This window comes from Centruroides vittatus, unplaced genomic scaffold, assembly GCF_030686945.1.
Source record: "Centruroides vittatus isolate TY-2023 unplaced genomic scaffold, ASM3068694v2 contig_178, whole genome shotgun sequence".
Lineage (NCBI taxonomy): Eukaryota > Metazoa > Arthropoda > Arachnida > Scorpiones > Buthidae > Centruroides > Centruroides vittatus.
The window spans coordinates 541,492-565,503 of NW_027121089.1; the positions used below are offsets into that span (position 1 = coordinate 541,492).

Below are 24,012 nucleotides of genomic sequence, written 5' to 3' on the forward strand. Positions count from 1 at the left end.
AATTTCAGATACGTATACTGTTATGGCTGCCCTTCCGGAATCTCGATAGTATTTGCGATTAGAAATGCAAATTTTTAATTTTCTCGGGCCCGAGGACCCACGTTCTAACCTAACCTAACCTATTCTAATAAATTACTAATAATTTGTTAATTTATTAGAATAGGTTAGGTTAGGTTTGAACGTAGGTCCCCACTGTGCGGCCATGACAGTATACATATCTGAAATTTAACCGAATTAACTTTTGTTAATTTGAATCTGTCCACGCATATTTAGTTTATAATTTTTTTATCCATCACTATTGTATTTTTAAAAAATTAGCTTTAATGCTTGTGTTAAAAAAACCATACAACATATTTTCATTAAAAAATTTTATGAAATATTTTATTTTATATTTAAATATTAGCCTTTTCAAGTCACACCTTGATTATATTTGTATTTCAATAACAGAGCATTTGATTTCGATCTCACGAAGATTTAAAGAATTTCGATCATTAAAAAACTGTTAAAAAAGCACTCATATTAATGCTTTTTAAATTTTTTTTAAAAATATTTGTGAGCAAATATATCGATTTGCTTTTTATTTATGTTTTCACGTACATTAAATAATTTCCGACTAAACATTATTACAATATAGTGCAATGTTTTGTCTAATTTCTAATTTAGATACATCAAGCGCAACCAAAAAATAGGCTACATTGGTGCAGCACAGAAGAACTTACATCCAATAACCGTTAAGCCTACTCAAATTCCCGTTAATCCTGCAGTGCTTTCTTCGAACAATGTTTCTGCAACTGCTGTTTCCGCCATTTCCACAAATATGAGGGATATAACTTCAGCTTCTAAAAGTACTAGTTCTCCAGTTAAGAAACGCAGGCACATTGAGAAATCAACATTATCTAAATCGTTAACTCAGGAAATGACTAATTTGTATTCTTCTGAATCGGAAGTTGAAGAAGCTGAATTAGACTCATCTTGTATTGAATCTGGTAGTGAAAACGAAGCAGGATCGAATGGTGGTGTTGTGAAAAAGGATGATAAATCTGAGAAGAAAGGAAAAAATTATCCTCAAAATTTTTGTGACAAGTGGCTATAAATGGGAGAATTTAAGACTTGGCTAAGACGATCTACAGTATACCCAAATAAAGCATTTTGTGCAGTATGCCAAAAAACCATATCTGGAAATGTTTGTCACCTTCGACGACATGCCACCAATACAAAACACAAACAAGCAATGAAGAGCCTTGAAACAGTAAAATCAGGAGGCCTACTAGAAGCTTTTCAAAGAAAATCAAACCAACAAGAAAAATTAGAAGCTGAGCTGAAATTAGCTATGTTTTGTGTAGAGCATAATCTTCCAATAAAGATTATGGATCACCTTCCTAAACTTATCCAGTCCGTATGCCATGATTCAAATATTGCCAAAGACCTAAAAGTAGCCCGAACGAAAACAACAGAACTCATTAAAGAAAAATTATCTGCGAAAAGCTGCGAAGAAATGACTTCAGTGTTACAAAATGTGAAATTTTCCTTAATTATTGATGAAACGACTGATATCTCCTCCACCAAATGCTTGGCAGTGATTGCTAGGTATTTTGATAACTCTTCTGGAAAAGCAAGGGATCGCTTTATGGGACTGTTGCAAGTTCAGCAAGCAACTGCTGAAGCTATCTATCATTCAATGATGGAACTTTTGATAAATTTAAATATTCCTGCACAAAATATGATTGGATTTGGTGCGGATAATGCCTCTGTGATGATGGGTGAATCTGGTGGTGTGAAAGCGTTAATTAAAAAGGACAATCCGAATATTTTTGTTCTTGGATGTGTATGCCATTCTTTTAGCTTATGTGTGTCGCAGGCTTGCAACAAACTTCCACGGACAATTGAAGACTTGGTTAGAAATATATATGCTTACTTTGCTCATAGCTCCAAGAGGATCAATGAACTTAGTGAATTTCAAAAATTTGTAGATGGCCAACCACATCGATTGTTACGTTTATCTCAGACAAGATGGCTATCCTGGCAGGCAGTAGTCAATAGAACCTTAGAACAATGGAATGCACTCACTCTTTATTTTACAGCAGCTGCTGTGGAAGATAACATACATACAGCACAGTTGTTACTGAAAGATTTACAGAATCCCTTTAATAAGTTGTATTTACATTTTTTATCTTACATTTTGGAACTCATCAACAAAATGAACCTTAATTTTCAAAGCGAGAGGCCACGTATTACATCACTTCTGCCAAACATATCTTCTCTGTTTAAAACAATTTTGCACAACTATCTGAAAAAAGATTATGTGGATTCAATACCGCTGAACAAGATAGACACTCAAAATTCACGACATTTTCAACGAATAGAAACAATATATCTTGGTGCAATGTGCGAAGTTCAGATTGCAAAGAATAAATTCCCTGAAAAAGACATGAAGCTATTTCTCTCAAGCATTCAGTCTTTCTATATTGTTTTAAGTGCAGAAATTAAAAAGAAATTTCCTTTTGATGATTTGATCTTGCAGGAAATAACAAAGTTGGAGCCAAAAATTGCTTTGTCTGGAAATGTTAGGTCAGTTGTAAACCTGGTAACACATTTTCCTAATATTGTGCCTGAACATGAGTATGAAGAGCTGAACACAGAATGGCAACTGCTGCCTGAAATTCGTGATAAGTTAACCAGTTGTGCAGTTGAAAACCTAGAAACTTTCTGGTATGAAGTAAATAAAATTAAAGATGACAATGGCGACGTGATGTTTCCAATACTTGGAAAGCTTTCAACAAGTTTGTTGAGTCTTCCCCACTCTAGTGCTTGTGTGGAAAGAGTCTTCTCACAACTTAATTTAATTAAGACAAAGATTCGCAATAGACTTCAGGTTGACACTTGTAATGCTTTTCTGCTATCAAAAGAGTTATTAAAAACCCAAAACCGAAAATGTTACGATTGGATCCCAGAACTTAAAGAAACTCACCCAATAGCTATCCACGATACCGAAACAGAAGAGAATGAAGATGTAGACGACATAATACATCTGTTCAACTTGTAAGATAAGATTTGCAATTTTTTATACTTGTAGAATTGATTTTGCTAATTTTATTAAAGAAAGTTTTGTCTTACTATTCTTTTATTTAATTTAATGAAGTGCCTATGTGGCAGATTGAAAGTATACATATATATATTTTTTCATGAATACTTTGTTTACGTGCCTATATATAACCTATATATATATATATATTCACTTAAAGTATTTATGAATATGAATTTGAAATAAGCACAAAAACTTAGTATATGGTATATTAATATAAAATAATACATATATATATCACTTAAAGTATTTATGAATATGAATTTGAAATAAGCACAAAAACTTAGTATGATGGTATATTAATATCAAAAGCAACCAACCATAGAAATAGTACATTTTGAAGGAAAATAGTACATTTTTTGAAGGAGATTCAGTACATTTTGAAATTTCAAAACGGCAACACTGATCACTATATTAATCAATTGGCAGGAAAATTTAATAGCGTGCGGTTTGCTGTTTCTGTGTTTCTTGTTTTTTCGAAGTTCACTGCGATAAATTTTTATTACGTGGATTCATAGATTTTGCGTTGTATTTAACGGATAAAAGGTGGAAATTTTACTCTGAATATAGAACTTGTTTTTCAGAATATGCTACTTTACAGAAAGAAAAGTTGAAAATAATTTATTTTTTGACAATTCGCGAGAACTGATCTTTGTTTGGATGTAAATGAAGGCATGTATTATAGGTTTACTAATTTATTTGTGCATATAATTATGTAGTTCTAGTTTCGAGACATTTATGGTTTTTAGTGTTTATAAGCGTGTTATTTAGACATGTCTACCAATTTAGTGCTAAAACGTAGAACTACGTCAAAGAAGAATACAAACTTTAATTAGCAAGTAGTCCCTTTATTAGCAAATTAATTTGTTGGTAGATTTTTATACATTTAAAGTGTAATTACATGAAACTAAATGGATGTGAACATAGAAAGTAGAATATGGCAAGACTAATAGATAAAACTATTATTACATATTACTCGATCAGAAAAATTTATACTTGAAGAATTTTGTTTTGATAATTATTGCCTAGGGTTTATGTCGAAAATATTTTTCAGTTATATTTGTAATAACAGTTAATTCGAATAGTAATGGCGCTTAAATATTTATAGGATTAATTAAAGTTTTCGAATTTTGTTTGAAGAAACTGAGAAAGGCAAGCGTATCGACAGTTGTATAATGAACTGAATTTAAGTAAATTAGTTGACTTTGTATGTTTCGATGTAGTTTTTTCGTAATATTACGATATACGAACTTTTGATTTTGTAAATTGTATTATACTAGAAAAATAAACTTTTTTATGTTATTCTCCTATATAATGATGTATTTGTAATGTTTTTTAACTAAATAACACTTACTAAATCGAAATCCAAGCTTTACAAAGTACTATGAATATTAGAAAAAACTGTTTTACTATAAACTAGTACGGCTTACTCTAATGTTAATGTTACAAAAATTAGGTCAGACAAGGACCGTTAGACTAATGACATAAGCTGTTTACTTTTTCGGATTGTTTCGGTGCTCTCGCGATAGCGTCATTTACAAAAGTTTCTTACACGTACTTTTTCTGACGCGAGCCAATTAGGAATATTAATTTTTTTAACCAATTTGATGAAGGCAGAAAATTTAAATTCGATTTATGTCGATAGATGGCCGTCTAAAATTCTATACATATTTTAATTTTCTCTTTTTTTTGTAATTTCTCGAAAACTAAAGGTTATTCCAAAACAATGTTAAAGAATTTAACTACTCGTAAAAATTCTAAAACTTTACGAAATGGTCCAGGCATTTTATAGGAATTTTTTTACCAGTATAGTCATCCCTCACTGTTATGGGGTTAAACTAATAAGGTAAAATTTTCAAATGCATTTACTAACAGTTAGAAAATGCTTTATTCTTAATATAAAAATTATTATAAAATAAAAAATAGCAGAATTTTAATGAAAAACACAATAATCAAAGTTAAGTTTACCTTCAGTTTAAATTCCAATGGCAAATCGGCAGGAGAAAGTCTGTAGATAGACGCAAAGTCGTCGTACAACTGCCACAATAAATAATACATCATATAATTTTTCTAATCATATGAAGCCTACTGTGTCCAACTGGATAAAACTCACTGAACAAGGTGAGTAAACATTTAACCAATCAAAGACGATGTATAGTTATTAAAAATTTCTTCAAATTAATAAATTTGTGTTCAGTAGTTTTGTCCACTTGGTTCAGGTAGGCCTACAGCACGGTATTTAAGAACAATTCAAGTATTTTATGTCATGTAATTTGAAACTTACCGATGACGTAAAATGTGATAATGTCCAACAGCATGCAAGTACGGCTGATAGAACAATAGGAGATCCAAGAGCAAAACTAAGCTTTAATTGTGGAATCACTTTTACAAATATGGTAATGTATATAAGAATACAGCATATATGCATGGAAAAGCCATACATTAATGCAAAAATATCTTTGTAAGTTTCATTTGCTTCTTTAAGAAATTGCCAAATTTCGACTTGCTTTTCGAAAAATCTTTGTAATCTGTACTTTAAAAATAAATCATTTATCTTTATTCTTTGAAATTTTTCAGATAATTTGTTGAACCTGTTGAGTAAAGCTATACCATACATCGCACTTATTACAACTGTTGTCCCAATTTGTCCAAATACGTAAAAATTTGCAAATTCGAAATAAAAGCTGCAAACGAATGCTTCTGTCATGCTTCTGCCTTGGCTTTTTAATTCGCCGAACATTACAATAATTGTGGTAAGGCTGCCAGCTACAAAAGTTAAAAGTAGCAAAAAAATGCCGCAAAATAAAACAATTTCCATTCGTTGTACTAATTGATATTCTTGTTTGTAGCTGCTTTTCACAATATGAACAGATATTTTTTTCCTTTTCAAAATACTATACTGTACTGCTGCGTAGCATGTAGATATAATCAGTACCACATTCCATAGAATTGAAAACTTTTTGAGAAATAAATAAGCTCGCATACAGTAAATGTCGACATCGGGCAAACTAATTATGTAACTTAGACACAAAAACCATAAAAATACTTCGATCAGATCACAATATACTTTGAAAATTTTTTCAGGAATAATAGCCTTATCTTTTGCCATGCATGGACACGGTTTTACCGGATCAACTCCAAATACTTTCATGATATGAAAAAAGGGCGAAGAAGAAACCCTAGACATCTATATCGCTTATCAGTAGAATACATATTTCAGAGAACAGAGAAATTCAAGTTTAAATATATAATAATAAATAAACGTATCCCCTAAATACAAGTGTTCGTACGAATGTGTTTTAGTCAAGTAATTAGAATTGCGAAGTGACAGCGTACTGGTTAAAACCACCAAAAATTGCCAGTTGGTGGTGGGTTCGCACCTGACCAACGGCGCGCCTTTTGTTTTCCTGGAATTTTCACATGTCAAATATCAACTGAAATGCCAGTTTTTCATAAAAATCCTTTAAAGGGGTATAGTTTGTTGTAAGAATGTCCATGTGTCGTATTGCTTTATCTCATCGTACCACTCTATACCAGTAGAAATTCTATAAAAGGAACAGCTGAATCTAGAATAAAGTTAAGTGCTTTCGTAACACCACTCGTATTAATTCCAGTGGAAGATCAAACGTCAATATTGAAAATATTATCTGATGGTTTAAGTATGATAGCTATTCGTATTGATTCATTGGCAAACATTTGACCATTTATATAATATACTTTACTCGTGTTATTATTTTCCAATGCGATATTGGACAATAATAAATGATTAAATTGTATTATATAAATATGTAATAAAACTTATTCTATAATATGATATTACTTGTTTGTTATATTTTACAAAGTATTATAAATATAAAATAATAGAATTAAATTATATAACATTAAAATTTATTTATTCGGCTGTAATTTCAGTTCAGACATTACTAAAATGCTGAAATCAAATATGGATATCGTAACCCAAAAATGCCGATTAATATATACGAAATTTGGTGCGGACCGGTAATGATGTAATTGTTTCAACAAAAAAAATTATTGAAAATTTCAGCCTGGGATTGTAAAGATTTTACAAAAAGTAATGGCAATTATATTTTATCTCTCATTAGTTGGTGAAAGTTTCCCTATTTTGACTATTAAAGAAAGATCGTAAGTACTCTTGCTTGACTTTCCCAGCAATCGTGTATCAGCTAAGAGAAGTCCGATAATTTTAAATTATACTAAAATATAAAATTTAAATAAGGACAAAAGCTTAGAAGTAACAATTTATAAATTGTGATAAAAACTACATTTAAAAAATACGTAAATGTAAAGAAAAATCTGTATGAACCAGCTGAAATTACAATTGTGTGTAGCGCCATCTGTTACGAAATGTTACTAATTATTACAAAAAGCCGAAAATAGCTTTATTTTTAAATAAAGCTATAAATAACTGTTTAAAACAACTTTTAAACAGTTAATTATACAATAATTATTAATTAATTAATAATTATTGTTAATTATTAAACAATAAATAACTTTTTAAACAGTTACATGTAGTAAAAGAAAAATCTTTTTTTATTTTCACATAATTCCTTTTCATATGAATTTTTTTTCTTTGTAATTTCTGTCTAAAACTTTTCTTTTCAAATTTATTTTAAGTTTTTTTATGATTTTCCATTTATTGCGATTTTTTCAAAAAGTTTTGAATTTATTTTCAATTTTATAATTTTTTAAAGTTTCAGGCAATTAACAACTTTTTATAATCTGCGAATCAAATTCAAGAAAATGTAATTGACTGTTAACGAATTTTATTTACGATTGTAGATGAAATAACGGTTATATTTACAACTACGACGACTGGCCGCCTTCACTAAGAATATGTACTTTTATCCTAAAACACTAACCATTTACTAACGTAAAACAGTTGAAATAAAAACCAAGAAAAAATGACAATAAATCATAAACTCTGTTCGAGGGATGTCAACTTATTCGTTCCATGTTTGGTATAATTCGATTTTCTGTATTTACACTCAATTTTCAGAAAATTATTGTATTTTCCTGTGTATATTTAATAGCTTATCTTTGTTTCTGTTTACTAAATTGAAGTTTACAGTAAAAATCTCGGAACTCCTTCTAGAGTAAAGTAACCATCTATGAGCGCTGCTGTTTGTCAAAAACTGACTTGAAACTTAGTTTAGCTAGAGTCAGGAGACTGAGTCGGCGTGAAAGTCAGCCTACTAAAATTATCACGCGTCTGAATCAAAGTCGTAATCGAGTGTTTTATCTCCCGACTCTGCAGCCCTGATTACTACGCTTATCAATAATCTTAATTAGAAAATTTTACAGATTTATTCGATAGTCACGCAATGCTGCAATAACCTCCACTTTATATAACCAAGATTAAAATTTTATGATTCACAATTCTGAAATCTTACATTACATTTTACGTAAACATTATAAATGTAATATGTAAATATATATAAATATCTCTTCCTAATCGAACGATGCAGTGTTTGATATTCGGTAATTTTATATAACAGACAATTAGTTTCCTCAGTCATTCCTGTTACATTAATAAGGTTCTAACAATTTTTAAGTTTACTTATTATAGGCCTATGAACCAGTGATTCATAATCTGACCCAAGTAACCCACGGTGGCCGATTGGATAAAACCACTGCATAATGATAGTTAGTCATGAGTTTGCCCCTCGATAAAGGGCTAATCACGTGGACTTTTTCGTGTTTGATTTACGTTGGTAACACTTTAATAGGGGCCAGTTTTTCATAAATTTTCTCCAGGGAAGCATTTCTTCTTGACACCCATGCGTTATGCTGCTGTTTACGAAAGAAACTCCATAACACGAATATAATTAATAAACCGATAAAATCCATAGCATACTTAGGACGAATGATAAGTGTGTAATTACTCGGTTACAGTTGTGTTGAGACACGATTATTATAACCGACCTCGCTTATTCCTGTAAAATTATCGAGAAAAACTTAAAAGCCAAAAGTCCAAAAACATCCTAGAACACGCAAAAAAACAATAAATGATAAACTAAGACAATTAGCTTGTGTTTACATCGTAATTATTACAATTAAATGTTTATTGTCATTTGATTGTTATACTGAACTGACCAGACAGGTGATAAAGCAAACAGATGCTTCCGTGCTCTGTCGAAATTTAGAAATTACTGTAATTGTTTAACAACTGAAACCGAGAAAATCCTCGTAGCAAGCCTCCTAAAGAAGCACGAACTCACGACCAACTAATATTATTTAATGTTCATCTATCGATGGGCCAAGTTATTGTATATTATACGTGAACAAAAAAGTTAAAACTTTTCTGTTTATCTATAATTAACATAACGTTCGATATTCTTAAATTCAGAATTAAATTATAAAATGATTAGTATCAATTATAAAATTTGATTAATATCAATAAATATATTTTTATTGATATTAATCAAATGTCGAACAATATTTTACAAATTTAATATCTCCAGTACAGTGATTTTATTGCTTAGAATTGAAGTAAAATTCTATCATTAAATTTTAATCTGGGTTATATAAAGTTAGTATGATTGCAGTATTGCGAGATTACGTAATGAATATTAGAAGTTCTGTATTATATGTTCGATAATCACGCAATTCTGCAATAACATTCACTTTACATAACTCAGATTAAAGTTTTATAACGAAATTAAACTGCAATTCTAAGCAATAAAATCATTGTACTGGAGATATTGCTTTACATTTGAAAAATATTAATAAATATATATTTACAGATCTTACAAGAAGCAGTTGATAATTATAATTTAATTAATTGGACATAGCACTATTTTATTATATTATCAATTGAACACTAATATCTGAAGATGGTGTAACAATTAAAAAACGAAAATTGCCACTGTAACTTGTTTATAAAGGGCATCGATGCTGTTAAATTTTGGTGGCTAAAGATTAACCCTTAACTCGTGAGGTGAAAAATAAATACTTAATCCGTGACGTTGGGTCAGGTTGAACTCAAAGCAAAAACTTTAAGCTCGTGTAAAAAAGTATGGACTGACAGTGACACAAACTTATGTTCCAACGGTTCAAGGTCAACTAACTTGAAGGTACTAGGAGTCTCCACCACTAACACTGGCTGACAGACTAGTAAAATCCAGTTAAAGTTTTGCTGGGGTCACAGTGACTCCACTTTACGAGTTATCGATTAAGAGGAAAAGACGGTAGATCAGGGGTCGCCAAACTTTTTTGATCGTCGACCCCCAACAATTTTCCGAAACCTCACATTGACCCCCTTCAAAAAGTTTTATTACAAGTGCAAGTGTATGAGCAAAAAAAAAAAGCGAGAAACGATCTTACCATGCATTTCCTTTAATTTTACATACTTTACATTTATTTGTAACTCACAATCAGTGAGACAAGTGAGCTTGATATTCCTTTCCAAGATTAGCAATATTTGGGTCAAAATTTGTTAGCTTTAGTCTTAAATCGTCTCGAAGTTCCACATTTAACTTATTTCTCTGTTTGGTTAAGATGGAATTAACATGGCTAAAACCAGCTTCGACCATATATGAACGTGGAAATGCCAACATAAGAAGATTTACAATATCACAAAGTTTGGTGTATTTTTTTGTTATGTTTACATTCGTCCAGAAATTGCTTAAAGTTAAATTTTTATAAAGCGTTCTTGCTTCAAGGTCTGCTAATAATTCTATAAGTTCATTTTGCAGGTTGATGTCGACGTTTTCGATTTGAGCGGTTAATGCGCCATAATCCATTCTGGAATATCAATATTTTTAAATATGCAAAACGCACTTTAAAATCATCGCTCAATTTTTGAAGATGATTTGTATATATTTCCAAGTCTTCATCTATTATTTGCAATTGTCTTAGATTTGGAAAGTACTGTAAATCTTTACGTAACAATGAAGATTTAAACAAGTTTAATTTAACTTGAAAACCTAAAAGAACTGTCCGAGCTTGAATAATTGTCACATCTTTACCTTGGAGCCTTGTTTGAACATCATTAAATTTTACAAATAAGTTCGCTAAGTAAAAAATGTGGTTCTTATGTTTTTGCAGTTCATCACTTAGAACAGAATTTATTTCTTTAAGAAATTCTATCGTAGAATCAAATAACTCAACGAGCCTTTGTAAACATGCACCTCTAGATAACCATCTGACTTCGGTGTGTAAAAGTAACTGGTTTGTTAATTCGTCATTTTTCTCACAAAGTTTGGAAAACAATCTTGATCTAAGAGGGTGGGCTCTAATTTGATTAATAGATTTAATACAAATCTGTAAAGAGTTATGCAGATCTTGACTGAGATATTTTGCTACAAGGTGGTTTCTATGCAACACACAGTGAACAGTACGTATTCCAGGGACTTTTTCTTTAAGAAAAGTTGTAAAACCTCTGTAACGGCCTACCATAGCAGGTGCGCCGTCTGTGGCTACTGCTGTTATATTGTTAATTGGAATGTCGTATTTATTCTAATATTCTTCTAAATTCCGATATATTGTCAGACCTTTTCCATCACATTCTCAAGATATTTAGCAAATAAAAATTCATCAATGATTTGACATTTACTTTTACTAAAATGTCTGACGTAAGCCATAAGAAGAGAAGAAACACCAAAAACAGACTCATCAAGTTGAATAGAAAATTTGCAATTTTTGAGCTCTGAAACTACTATATTTTCGACGTTTTCGGCCATTTCGTCAATACGCCGTTTTACTGAATTCGCACTTAATGGTAAGCACTTAAAAACATCAACAGAGTCTTTTTTTCATTACATTTTCAATGACATCTTTAATTGCAGGTACAACTATATCTTCTGCAGTTGTGTATGGTTTTCCCTTCTTTGCTATATTGAGCGAAATCTTGTACGAAGCGATTAAGCCTCCTTCAATATCATTTATAAAAGAAGCAGACGGCTTCATAAAACTTTTTATATTTAGTCGTGTTGCAAATTTTCTTTTAAGTGTTTTAAAAAAATCAAGATCTTTATACTTTTTATCAGAATGAACTCTCTCAAGATGGCCTTTCATTTTAGCTGGTTTTATCGCATCATTAATAAAAGTTTTCTCACAAAGAAGACACATAGGCATCGTTTCATTTGTTGGAGAAGGAATAAATTCAAACTTTAAATAATCCAATGAATATTGTCGACATTTTTTTTAGAAACTGAAGGTGCCATTGCAGAATTGGGTTCTATAAATAATAAAAGAAATGAAGTTACATCGTATCAAGGTGAACAAAAGTAACTACAATTTCCTAACCGAATTTAGCTTGCCACCGCTTCATCAATCCTAGCTTTTTCGGATATTAAATCTAATAAACGAGGCGTTGCTGCTTTTAGATGTATACTTATTTTTTTCTTTTAACAAATAGATACACAACCAAAAACCGCAGCGCGTAGTTTATTGGATCTAAGAAAAAAGCTAGCCCGTTACCGCTCTTGACCGAGGTGGGACTCAAAGCCCGCGCTGAAGTCTGACTCCAGCGAACAAAATTCGTTTCGAAAAGAAAAACGATTATTTAACTTTCCATGCTAGTATTTTTATCGAATAAATTTAGCTTACCTTCTATAAACCTTTGTCTGTGACCTCTGCAAGTTTCGTAGTTATATTTGATGTTCATACAAGTGATTCAGTACGGTCCAAATACCGTCCAAGTATGGTCCAGATACTCCAAACTATCTCGGTCCCTCGCTGGACTCTCTCGAACTTCTCTCCTCTATACAAAACTTCGTTCGGAGCTCCTTCTGACACCCTTCGTGTCTAGTCAAAAAGAATCTTATCTCTTGGCCGCTCTTTCCCAGGCCACACTACCTTTTATTGTCTTCCCCAATTCTTAGAACGGCAAATCCTACCCAAAGGCGATAACGATCGTTGGAAAGTTTTACGAAAAGAGAGAACAAAGAAACAAAGAAAAGGCTAAGACTAACTAAAATTAATTTAGTTTCAATTTTTCCACCTACCCCAATCGACTTCTAGCTGCATCGCCCCCCAGCCGCATCGACCCCCAATAATATTACATCGACCCCTGAGAGTCGATATCGACCACTTTGGCAACCACTGCACTATACTAATAATGTATTTTTTCATACTTTTCGATTAACCGACCAACCGCAGTCCCCAATTAAGTCGGATAATCGATGCTCTACTGTATATTTGTGGAACAAAACTCTAAGACTTCTTCCAATGTGGACCAAATTAAAAAAACGTTGGACACCTCCCATTTTGATGTTACTAACGAAACGAACGCCCGGAAAATTCCACGTGACCAGCCTGTTCACGAGGCGCGAATTTATCACGAACAACTAGTGTTCCACTCGGTCACTGATGTCCATGTTCTCGTACGAAAAATAATTGCTTTTCCTGTAAGTTGCCCATCAGTAACCCAGTGGATAACTTCCCGGATACTGCCTTACCAATCAGGTAGCCAAAAAATCGTACGTTTATTTATATATTAAAATTAAACCAAGATGAACCTAGTAAAACTTTCAATAATTTCGAGTTTTATCCAGCCAGAAAGGCCCTCTATCTCACTGGGTAGCGTGCAATCAGAATGTTGCAGGCCATTCAATTTGAAGGTTATTTTCAAAAAAGTGTCAATAAAGTCCCAATAAAGTGTTTTTTAACACATATTACTGTACTGAATGAATCACATAACGTTTGTAAATTGTACAGATAACTTCTATTTCCAGTTTTCCTATAACAAATGTAAGTCTGGCACAAACCAAAAATGGTGACGGTTGAGTGGTAGAGTTTAAACGATCCCAAACAGAATCCAGAAAATTGTCGGTTAGTTAGTTAGTTAGTTCGTGTTTTTTGGCACAAGAGCCATATAGGCTATGCTGCGCCATGATAAATAGTGAAATTATACAAAGCTAAATATATATAACATGAACAAGTGTAGATAAACAAAACAACAAGATAAATATAAGTATAGAATAAATAAATAAATAAATAAATAAATTAGTTACTTTATATCTCCCTATTAATATTTATAACTTTCAAAAAGTTCAGTATCTTATCAAGATTTGGCCTCTGGCCTAAAATCTCTCTCAAACTTGAATTTCCAAAATGCTGTCTACGACTCTAATCAAAAGCAACACAGTTGCAGAGTATGTGTTTAACACTTAAAGTACAAATGCAATACTGGCATACTGGCTGGTCATCACCCTTCAAAAGGTATTGATGAGTAAACCAAGTATGTCCTATCCTCAGACGAGTAAGAATGACTTCAGATCTCCTATCATACTGTTGTGTGTCCAATTTTCTATTATAGGTTTGATCTCGTAAAGTTTATTGTGGACTTGTTCATTCCACACATTTTCCCATCTCTCTGCTAGTCGTTTTTTAACGACTAGCTTCAAGTCACCTCCTTCGATAAACATTGTATGCTGAGGAGGACTTGCTGACTTTGCAGCTCCGTCAGCTTCTTCATTTCCTCTTATACCTACATGGCCTGGGACCCAACAAAATTTTATAGAAAAATTCCTCGCAAAAAGATGGCAAATCAGCTTACGAATTTTAATCACTATAAAGTGAGAACTAGGTTCATACGAAATCAAAGCCTGGAGTGCACTAACTGAGTCAGTGTAAATAACACAGCGACGATGACCTTTCCTAATTACATATTTTAAGGCTAGGTAAATAGCCTGCAACTCTGCAGTAAAGATGGAAGAATTCAATGCAATTTGTTCTGCCACGATCTCATCCTGGCAGACAAAAACTGAGCCAACGTAATCAACCGATTTCGATCCATCAGTATAAATAGGAATTAAATTCCTGTCGTGGTGTTGAATTTCTGCAAAGTGCTGCCTATAGATGTAGTTTGGGGTGGATTCTTTAGGAAACTGCTTTAAGCTAAAGTCAACATTAATCACAGAAGTTGACCAAGGTGATATATTATCGACCTCGGCCTGTGAAATGTTGCTTGTGTCCAAATCAATCGTGCTGCTTACATTCTCCATTCTAATATCAAATGTAGGGACACAACTTGGGTGAGCTGTAAATAATCTTTTCAGCTGAGTATCTGATACTCTACAATAAACTGAAGGTTTAGCCAGAGATTTCTGTTTAATATAATAGAACAAAGACAACTGCTCTCTCCTGAGAGATAGTGGAGGTTCATAAGCATCTACATACAAACTTTGGACAAAAGAAGTTCGAAACGCATCAGTGCACAAACGCAATGCTTGATGGTGGATTGGATCCAGCATCCGAAGAGTAGATTCTCCCACAGAGCCATACACGGTACATCCATAATCAAGCTTAGAGCGAACAAGGGCTCTATATATTCTGAGCATTGAATATTTGTCTGCTCCCCAGGATGAGAAGCATAATACCTTTAAAAGGTTCAGAGATTTTAAACATCTACTCTTCAAATTGCGCAAGTGTGGTAAGAACGTCAATTTATGGTCAAACACGACACCCAAAAATTTTGCTTCGTTGACCATTGGAATTTTAACCCAATTTAGGTTAATTTCAGGGTCCAGGTGCAAACCACGCCTTCGGCAAAAGTGGATGCACGAGGTCTTCTCTGTATTAAAAGTAAAACCATTGATCTTGCACCAATTGTCTATCCGATTTAAAGAGGTTTGCAGTTGTCTCTCAATAAAACTCATGTTAGTAGACTGACAGGAGATCTGAAAGTCATCCACATACAAGGAGTGTTTCACACTGGAAGGAAGACACTTAGCTATGCTATTAATTTTGATTAGGAACAGAGTCACACTCACAATAGAACCTTGAGGAACACCCTCTTCTTGTGTGAAAGGCCTAGACAAAGTGTTGCCCACCCTAACTTGGAATCTTCGATTCTGCAAAAAGTTTTTTATAAAAATTGGCAGATTACCCCGCAGTCCAAATTCATGCAGATCACGAAGTATTCTGTATCGCCAGCAGCGATCATAAGCCTTCTCTATATCGAAAAACACAGACACTAAGTGCTGTCGTCTTACAAACGCTTCGCGTATAGATGTTTCAAGGTTTACTAGATTGTCTGTGGTACTTCTGTTCCTACGAAATCCACTCTGATGTGGTGAAAAGTAGTTCTTTTCTTCTAGGAGGAACATCAAGCGTCTGTTTATCATTCTTTCGAAAAGTTTACAGAGGCAACTCGTAAGGGAGATTGGTCTATAATTGGAGGGATTCTTGCAGTCTTTACCTGGCTTGGGAATGGGAATAATAATTGATAGCCTCCAAGAGTCAGGAAAAATACATTCTGTCCATATTCTGTTAAACAGATTCAGAAGGTTACTAAGGGAATTGCCTGACAGATTTTTAATCATGCTGTAATAGATTTTATCCGGACCTACAGCAGTATTCCCCGAGCGAGAGATTGCTGTACATAGTTCTATTCTGCTGAATGGCACATTATATTCCTCATTAGATGGGGAGTGGAAGTTTAGATATTGTTTTTTAGGGGTTCTCTGTTTCGGACACAAAGCATTTTAACGACAAATGTAAAGGACTTGCTTATTCGGAAATTATTATAAGATTGCAAACACACAATTTTAATGAAAATAATGTATAAGAGCATATGAGCACGCAAACATCTCAGTAAATGTATTGCTGCATCAATTTAATTAATATTGATCGTTTTAATTAAGGAACGTTAGATTATACTTCATTGTTTCTGAATAGAAATTCATTATCGTTATCCTTGGCATATTTTTATAAATAGGTTCAAACGGCAAACAAGGTTCAATTAATAGAATAATAAATTTCTTGATCTTAACTCTAATGACTATTGATTGGAAAAATATTTTAATGAAAGGTAAATATCAATTTTAATAAAATTCGTTTTACGTAGAAGTAATTGCTTCAGGCTTTCTTCTACATTCTGAAATTAAATCTCCACTCGTACGGTTCATAAATTTAATTTTAATGGACGGCATTTTCGCATATCTTTCATTCGAATTTGTGAGATAATTATTTGATTTGGTGAAAATATAATCAAGAAACCGAAATGACATTTAGAGAGTACGTAGAATTTAATAACAGTTATTGAAATGTAGTAAAAATCATATTAATTCTTTGCACGTGGGTTACAGTTTTTACTTTCCCGGTTCTGTTATATACAACAGAGGCAAAGCATGGCAATCAGTCAAAAAATCATTTTCCAAGGTTTTACATTTTCGGACTCGGGTGCTTGAAACGACGAGAAAATAAAAAAACGAGGGTTTTTTCTCTGCGTATAAATAGTATGTGTGAGGCGCAGGATTTTGTTTACCCGCAACTGAATAACAGATGTGGTTTTTGTCGAAATTTTCTGAAATTTTGCAGGAAGTTCTTGCACAATACTAATATGAAAGTGCGTTACGAAATAACTGAATTCCATTTTATACATTGAATTGAGCAATCTGCTTTCTTCAATTTCAGTTCAAGTAAAAGTATGGGATGAGGGAAAGCAGCGCATGGAAATCCTAGCAAAAGGGATAGCTGTTGGAAGGTCGTCTACGTGCACTGCTTTTATTTTGGCATTAGACATGTCACGAAATGCCGATGCAACAAATAAGAAAGTTCTATGGAAAACGCAATTATTTCAGTGTTAGAGATGTGAAGAGATCGAGCGTAATTCCGCGTCCCTTGATCTGGGCGAACCCGCGACCACTGGCTATGTTCGGTGATTTTAATCACTAGGCCACCGCAATTTAAATCCATAACATTCTAATCACCTCACCTACGTACATTTTTACCAACTCATCTACTGATAGTATTCTATTCACTTACTATTATATATTCGAAATTGAAATTTCTGCATTGTCAAGTATGTATTCTGCTGATCAGCGAGATAGATGTCTCGGGTTCCTTGTTCGTCCAACTTTCAATTGCCTAAAAGTTTTCGGACTCGATCTGGTGGATCCGTGTCCATGTATGGCAGAAGAGAAAGCTCTTATTCCTGCAAAAATTTTCACAGTATATTGTGATCTGGTCGAAGCATTCTTATGGTTTGTGTGTCTGAGTTACACAATTAATTTGCGCAATATTGACGTTTACTGTATACGAGTCCTTTTATATTTCAAAGAGTTCGCATTTCTATGGACTGTTGTATTGATTATAGTTTCATTCTACGCAGCAATACAGTTTAGTATTTTGAAAAGAAAGAAAATATGTTTTCATATTGTAAAAAGCAGCTACAAGCAAGAATATCAATTGGTACAACGAATGGAAATTTTTTTATTTTGCTTCATTTTCTTGCTACTTCTACTTTTTATATATTGCACCTATCTCACAGATATCTCAAACATGGGCGAATTAATGAGACAAGGCAGAAGCATGTCCGAGGGATTCGTCTGCAGTATTTATTTTACAATTGTAGATTTTTACATATTTGGGCAAATTCTGACATTAGTTTTGGTGATCGTGTTATTTGGTATACTTTTCCTCAACAGGTTCATTAAATTATCCGAAAAATTTCAAGAAATAAAGATGAATGATTTACGTTTAAAGTATAAATTACAAAAATTTTTCGAAAAGCAAGTCGAAATTTGGCAATTTCTAAAAGACATTAATCAGAATTTTAAAGATCTTCTGCCATTAGAGTATGCCTTCTTCATGCATATATGCTGTATTTTTTTATACATTATGATATTTATAGAAATGATTACAGAAATAAAGCTTGGTTTTCTTCTTGGATCTCCTATTGTTCTATCAGCCGTACTTGCGTGCTGTTGGGCATTATCATATTTTACATCATTGGTAAGTTCGAAATTATATAATATAAAATACTTAAATTGTTTTTAAATGCCATGCAATAGGCTCACCTGTGACAAATAAACGAAACTACTGAACACAAAGTTAGTCACGTGAGGAAATCCAATGACACTGCACGTCGTCTGAAATTAGACAGATCTTTACCCATCTTGCTCTGCAATTTCTATCCAGTTGGTCACAGGTGGGCTTAACGTGATTAGAAAAATTATAATGTAATTTGTTTTTTGTCCCAGTTGTACGACGATTTTGTGTCTATCTACAGACTTTCTCCTGCCGACTTGCCATTGGAATTTAAACTGAAGGTAAGGTTTAAACTGATTATTGTGTTTTTCATTAAAATTGTGTAGTATTTTATTTCATAATATTTTTTATATTAAAAATAAAGCTTTTTTTCTACTGCGAATAAGTGCAATACTTAAATATCTATCTTTTTTTCGTTAAACAGATCGAAATAAGTTATATATATATATATATATAATATATATAATATATATATATAACGTTAACAGATATATTTTTACTATCTTTTTCACTACTCGCTACGTCCATTCACGAACAATTATTCTCCACAGCTCAGACCAGCTTTCTTTAGAGGCTCCGCCTCTGCTGTTGAGAACAGTTGTTTCTGGTAATTGGACATCGCTATTAATGTAAAAGATATATTTTTAGTATCTGTTTACGTGTTTTAACGTTAATTACTGTAATTCTGCCAGCCCTATTTTACAAAAAAAAATTATATATATATTTTATTTATTTATTTATTTACTTCTATAGCACAATATAATAGCGATTGATACAACGCAAGGCGTTTATTACATTCTTTATTCATTGATACGCAGTTCAAGTTTTTTATTTTTTTCTGTCAGCTTTTAATTCCTTTTAATACTTAAGTTTTAGTAGCGATTAAAATATATAAAAGTAATAATAACAGTTAAATTTCAAAACTGCTCTATTTTTTTCTTTTGCACCAACGCAAAACGTCTTTCATCTACTACAGAAGAATGACTTTCGAAACGACATTCATAGGAATCTGGTTCCTATTTTCGTGTTAACAACGCGAAGAACCCGAAAACATTCCACGTGCCAGCACGTTGGCAAAACGCGAATCCACGACCAACAGCCATTAATCAATGGTTTTATTTAGTCGACCACTAATAATCCTTACTACTATGAGCGATTTGGATTCAAATCAGAGCATCCATCTTCGAGAAACTTTTATAAATGGTCTGTCTCAAATATGTTGGGCCTCGTCTTTCACCACTACTCACGTGTTAGGCACGTGATAAAGATTTTAAAAGCGCTAAAAAGGCCAACATGCTCGAAAACCTGCATTTTCTGCTTTTATCCATTTCGTCACTTGTACGCTAATTGAGGCTTCATGTAATGCCTTAACAAACAGCGAAAAACATCTTTTTGAGTTTCTAACACAGAAAATAGCGTAACGCGTAATTTCAAAACTAATCATATCTTATACAAGATCTTCCGCAGAACGCTGGCAATAATTTTACAGCATGTTGTTGAGGCATAAGATAGATAACTATACTATAAACAGCCTTGAAACTCGTTGTTTTATTGCTACAAAGAGGTAAATTGTTTTTATTTCGATATTCAAAAGTGATACGGGCCGTGGTAGAAACTGAAACTCAATGCCCTTTATTTTCTTGTAGTATTTATTACGAAGACTTCAGAGGAATTGAACGAACTTTATCTCCGTGGTTACTAGTGGTATAAAGCATCATCATAAGGGATTTGAGTTTCAACTCTATCTCTTGATAGCTCTGAAATAATGCGTTTGGCCGTTTGTGTTTTTATAAGACACAGCCCGTAAATATATAACTATAACACACTGTAAAAGTATTTGTACAGTATGTTATAGAAACATACAGGTAAATAATACCATTATCTCGAGAAACACCCTATATGTGTAATATGTACAGTACACCATACTTCATTCATGCATTATTTACAATTATGCATCAATAGTTAGTTTTTAAGAACTAGTTAGATTATTCTTAGATTATTCTGTCAGAAAAATAACTCTTGCAATCGATTAAATCAACAGCTAAAATTTGGATGATTTACTGAAAGCGTTAATGTAGGTGACAATTGTGATGCAATTATTTTGTTGTGTTTTTTTTTTTTTTTACTTTTTCGGTTGTTACATATAATAAAGAGAAAATATGGCGATCGGTTAAAAAGTAACTCCCTCCCGAAAATTTTTACATTTTGTAACAAAAGTATTAGCGTGTCTGTTGGTAAGTAACACGAGTTCGTTTACCATTTTTTAAAACTAATAACTTCTTTGCTATCTGTAAAAAATTTCTGAAATCTGGCAGCGAAGTTTGCATGTTCGGGGATTTATGCTATTACAGAAGAGCATCGATTATCCGACTTAATTGGGGACTGGGGTTGGTCGGATAACTGGAAAGTCGGATCACCGAAAAGTATGAAAAAATACGTTATTGGTATAATGTGTTAGGCCTGGTTTAAATACTAGCCTCCCTTTCATGGTCGAGCCATGCTGCCAGCTAAAACATGCAAAAATTTAACAAAAATAATACTAAAGTAGCCAAGACAACCAAATATTGTAGCACCACATAACAAGCGGACATTTAAATTTGCCAACTAGAACGCGATCGGTTAACCGATAAGTCGATTAATCGGGGTCGGATAATCGGTGTTCTACTGTATTGTGGTTGGCAAGATAAAGAAGATAGCGTTTCGTATCTCGAGTAGAGTCAGATTAATTACGACGTTACTTGCTATTATCATTTGCAATTTTTTATAAACCTATCATTCCTGTTATAATTAAGCTTTTTGCATTTTCACAATAGTTACAAAATATAATTTTCTTAAAATAAAAATTAACAACAGATGGCGCCAAGGAACGGATGTTGAATTTTTTCAATTTGAAAATAAAAATATCTATTGAATTTCCAGATGAATTGCTACATGAAGCGATTTGGAAAAATTCCATTAGGAATATCTATTGGTGGTTTCTTCTATATAAAAGAAGATTTCTTTATCAAGGTTAGTACAAATTACGACATTTTTTAAACAAAAATATGATAGAAAACACTGTGAATCACTATTTACTGTAATCTGACATTTATCATATTCGGTAACAATTGATAGACAAAATTCATCAGATGCATAATATCTCTTAACGAATATAATTTGTTCATTGCTATTATTGCACAATAGAAGCTCGACATTTGCACATCAATTTTTTCAGCTTTTATTTCTGTAATCATCTTCTAAGGTTGTGAAGGGAAATTTCTTTTATTGTATTTACATAAAATTATGTCATCCAACCATATAACTGAGGCAGTGACGGCATCCGTCCCTCACCACCTATCACTTTCAGGACTGGCTGAACCTTCCACTAATGTGGACGTTTAAGTCGCGTAACAAAAATTTCAAGCAATGTAGTATCAATTTGTCCGGATTGACGAGAGATGAAGCAAAGCAATACTTGGGCTATCTGACAAAAGAAAGTCCTCTATTAGATGACTGTCCAAGCAAAATCATGAGTTTACTCGTTGCATATGCAAAAAATTTCCGGAAAACTCCATGTGTACAATACAATAGTCAGGTGCAGACCAACCACATTATTCGATCGTGTTATCCATTGACCACTAGTGGGTCTTATTTTGTTTTCGCAACTGTATCATAAAATCATGTTACTCGAATCGCTTTAATAATTATAATAAACTATTTTACTATTTTAACAGGCATACAACGCATTGTTCTCCATCTTTAATACTTTAATCGATTTGAGTGGTGTAATGAAAAAGGAATTCAAATGTACTTCGCCTGCACTTCACAGTGCAAATGAAAAGAATTCTTCAATTATTTAAATCTTGAAGAATACGAATAAAGCAAACAACACGACCTCAATAACAGACATTGAATTATACCAATTTAATCGAAAAAAAATTTGTATAATTTTTGTAACTGTAACGGATATTGTAGCCTAATTCATGATTTACGTAATTTAAATAGTTGTAAAGTCGTTATTGAAGTTTTAAATCAAAATTCGAACTAAATATATTTTTAGAGAAATGAAAGTTTCTATGTACTTACATCTTTAATGGAACTGACGATTACAGAAGATAATCTTACTAAACAAAATGTAAATTGTTAAGTCTTATGAACAATTTCGTTGCTGCTTCACAATAAGCTAGCCGTAGTAACGAAGCATCACGAATACATAGTTAAGCTCTGTAAACCTTACAATAGACGATTGTCTCATGTCACATTTACATTCATTTAAATATACATATTATTCGATAGAGGGAGAAAATAAAAATTCCCATATTTTCCTATTATCTGTCAGGTTAACCGCTCTTGGTACATAACATTGTAAAATGTTCTAATAAAAATATAGCAGCAATAGCGCTGTGGTTATGCTTTGAATTTCGAAGAATTGATTATGCTGGAGGTTTTTACTTTCTATGATTTGGTATAAATGTAAAAAATACAATGTTAAAGAACAATTAATTGTTCACAGTGACAACATAAATAAACGCACTTCTGTCACAATTTTCTAACGAACAGTTTACTTCTGGAAGTGTAACGTTTACGTCAATAACGTTACAAAAAGTCTATCTTTCTCTGTGAAATATGCTGACTTCTTTCATGCATATACAAGTATTGACACATGTTTAAGTATCGAAGCACAGAAGCTATTTTACATAAATACACCATCCGGGCACAACGCTACCGCAGCGGTGTTTTGTACAGGAATTACATTAAGACATCTTAGAAACCTGTATTTCGAGAACGGCTGTTTTGATAAAAGAAAAAATACGAATCTTGTGTATTTTTCGTTCTATCGAACGATATACATGTTTTTAAAATGTAAGACTGACATAAGAAAATTCTGCTTTGTTCGTAGATTATGCTCGAGTTATAAACATTTACATGCCGTTAAATAATATTCAATGGACCATGCTTGTCAGATGTGTTGTATTGTATTAAATAGCAACTCCTATGTATGCAGGTGTAAACCTGACTATCCTTTCATATAATGCAGATGTAAAGATAGATGCACTCTATAGTAATCTCTGTTCTATTTACTGGAACTGCTCGTGTTTTCTTTTATATTTCAAGCTTATGGATCCTATTACAAAGTATAGTTTAAGTTAGTAGATTTTCAGTATGATCAGTTGTCGTTTACCATTATATGTATTGCTTATGTTTTCAATTAA

At 32.6% G+C, this 24,012-nt stretch overlaps 1 protein-coding gene and 1 long non-coding RNA gene across 2 annotated transcripts; both read left to right on the forward strand.

The window, feature by feature from the left end:
* Positions 1–1,231: 1,231 nt before the first annotated feature.
* Positions 1,232–3,043, forward strand: LOC136969393 (zinc finger protein 862-like). The gene has a single exon (XM_067263530.1). The coding sequence runs from the start codon at positions 1,232–1,234 to the stop codon at positions 3,041–3,043; it is 1,812 nt and encodes a 603-aa protein (XP_067119631.1).
* Positions 3,044–19,030: 15,987 nt separating this feature from the next.
* On the forward strand, positions 19,031–22,704 carry LOC136969410 (uncharacterized). The gene is made up of 3 exons (XR_010879821.1): positions 19,031–19,101; positions 21,740–21,829; positions 22,534–22,704. It is a non-coding gene; the product is annotated as an uncharacterized lncRNA (long non-coding RNA).
* The last annotated feature ends 1,308 nt before the right edge of the window (positions 22,705–24,012 follow it).

What these genes read in the sequence shown, in the direction of transcription:
- LOC136969393 (XM_067263530.1), top strand. Translation starts at nt 1,232, where the DNA reads ATGAAGAGCCTTGAAACAGTAAAATCAGGAGGCCTACTAGAAGCTTTT.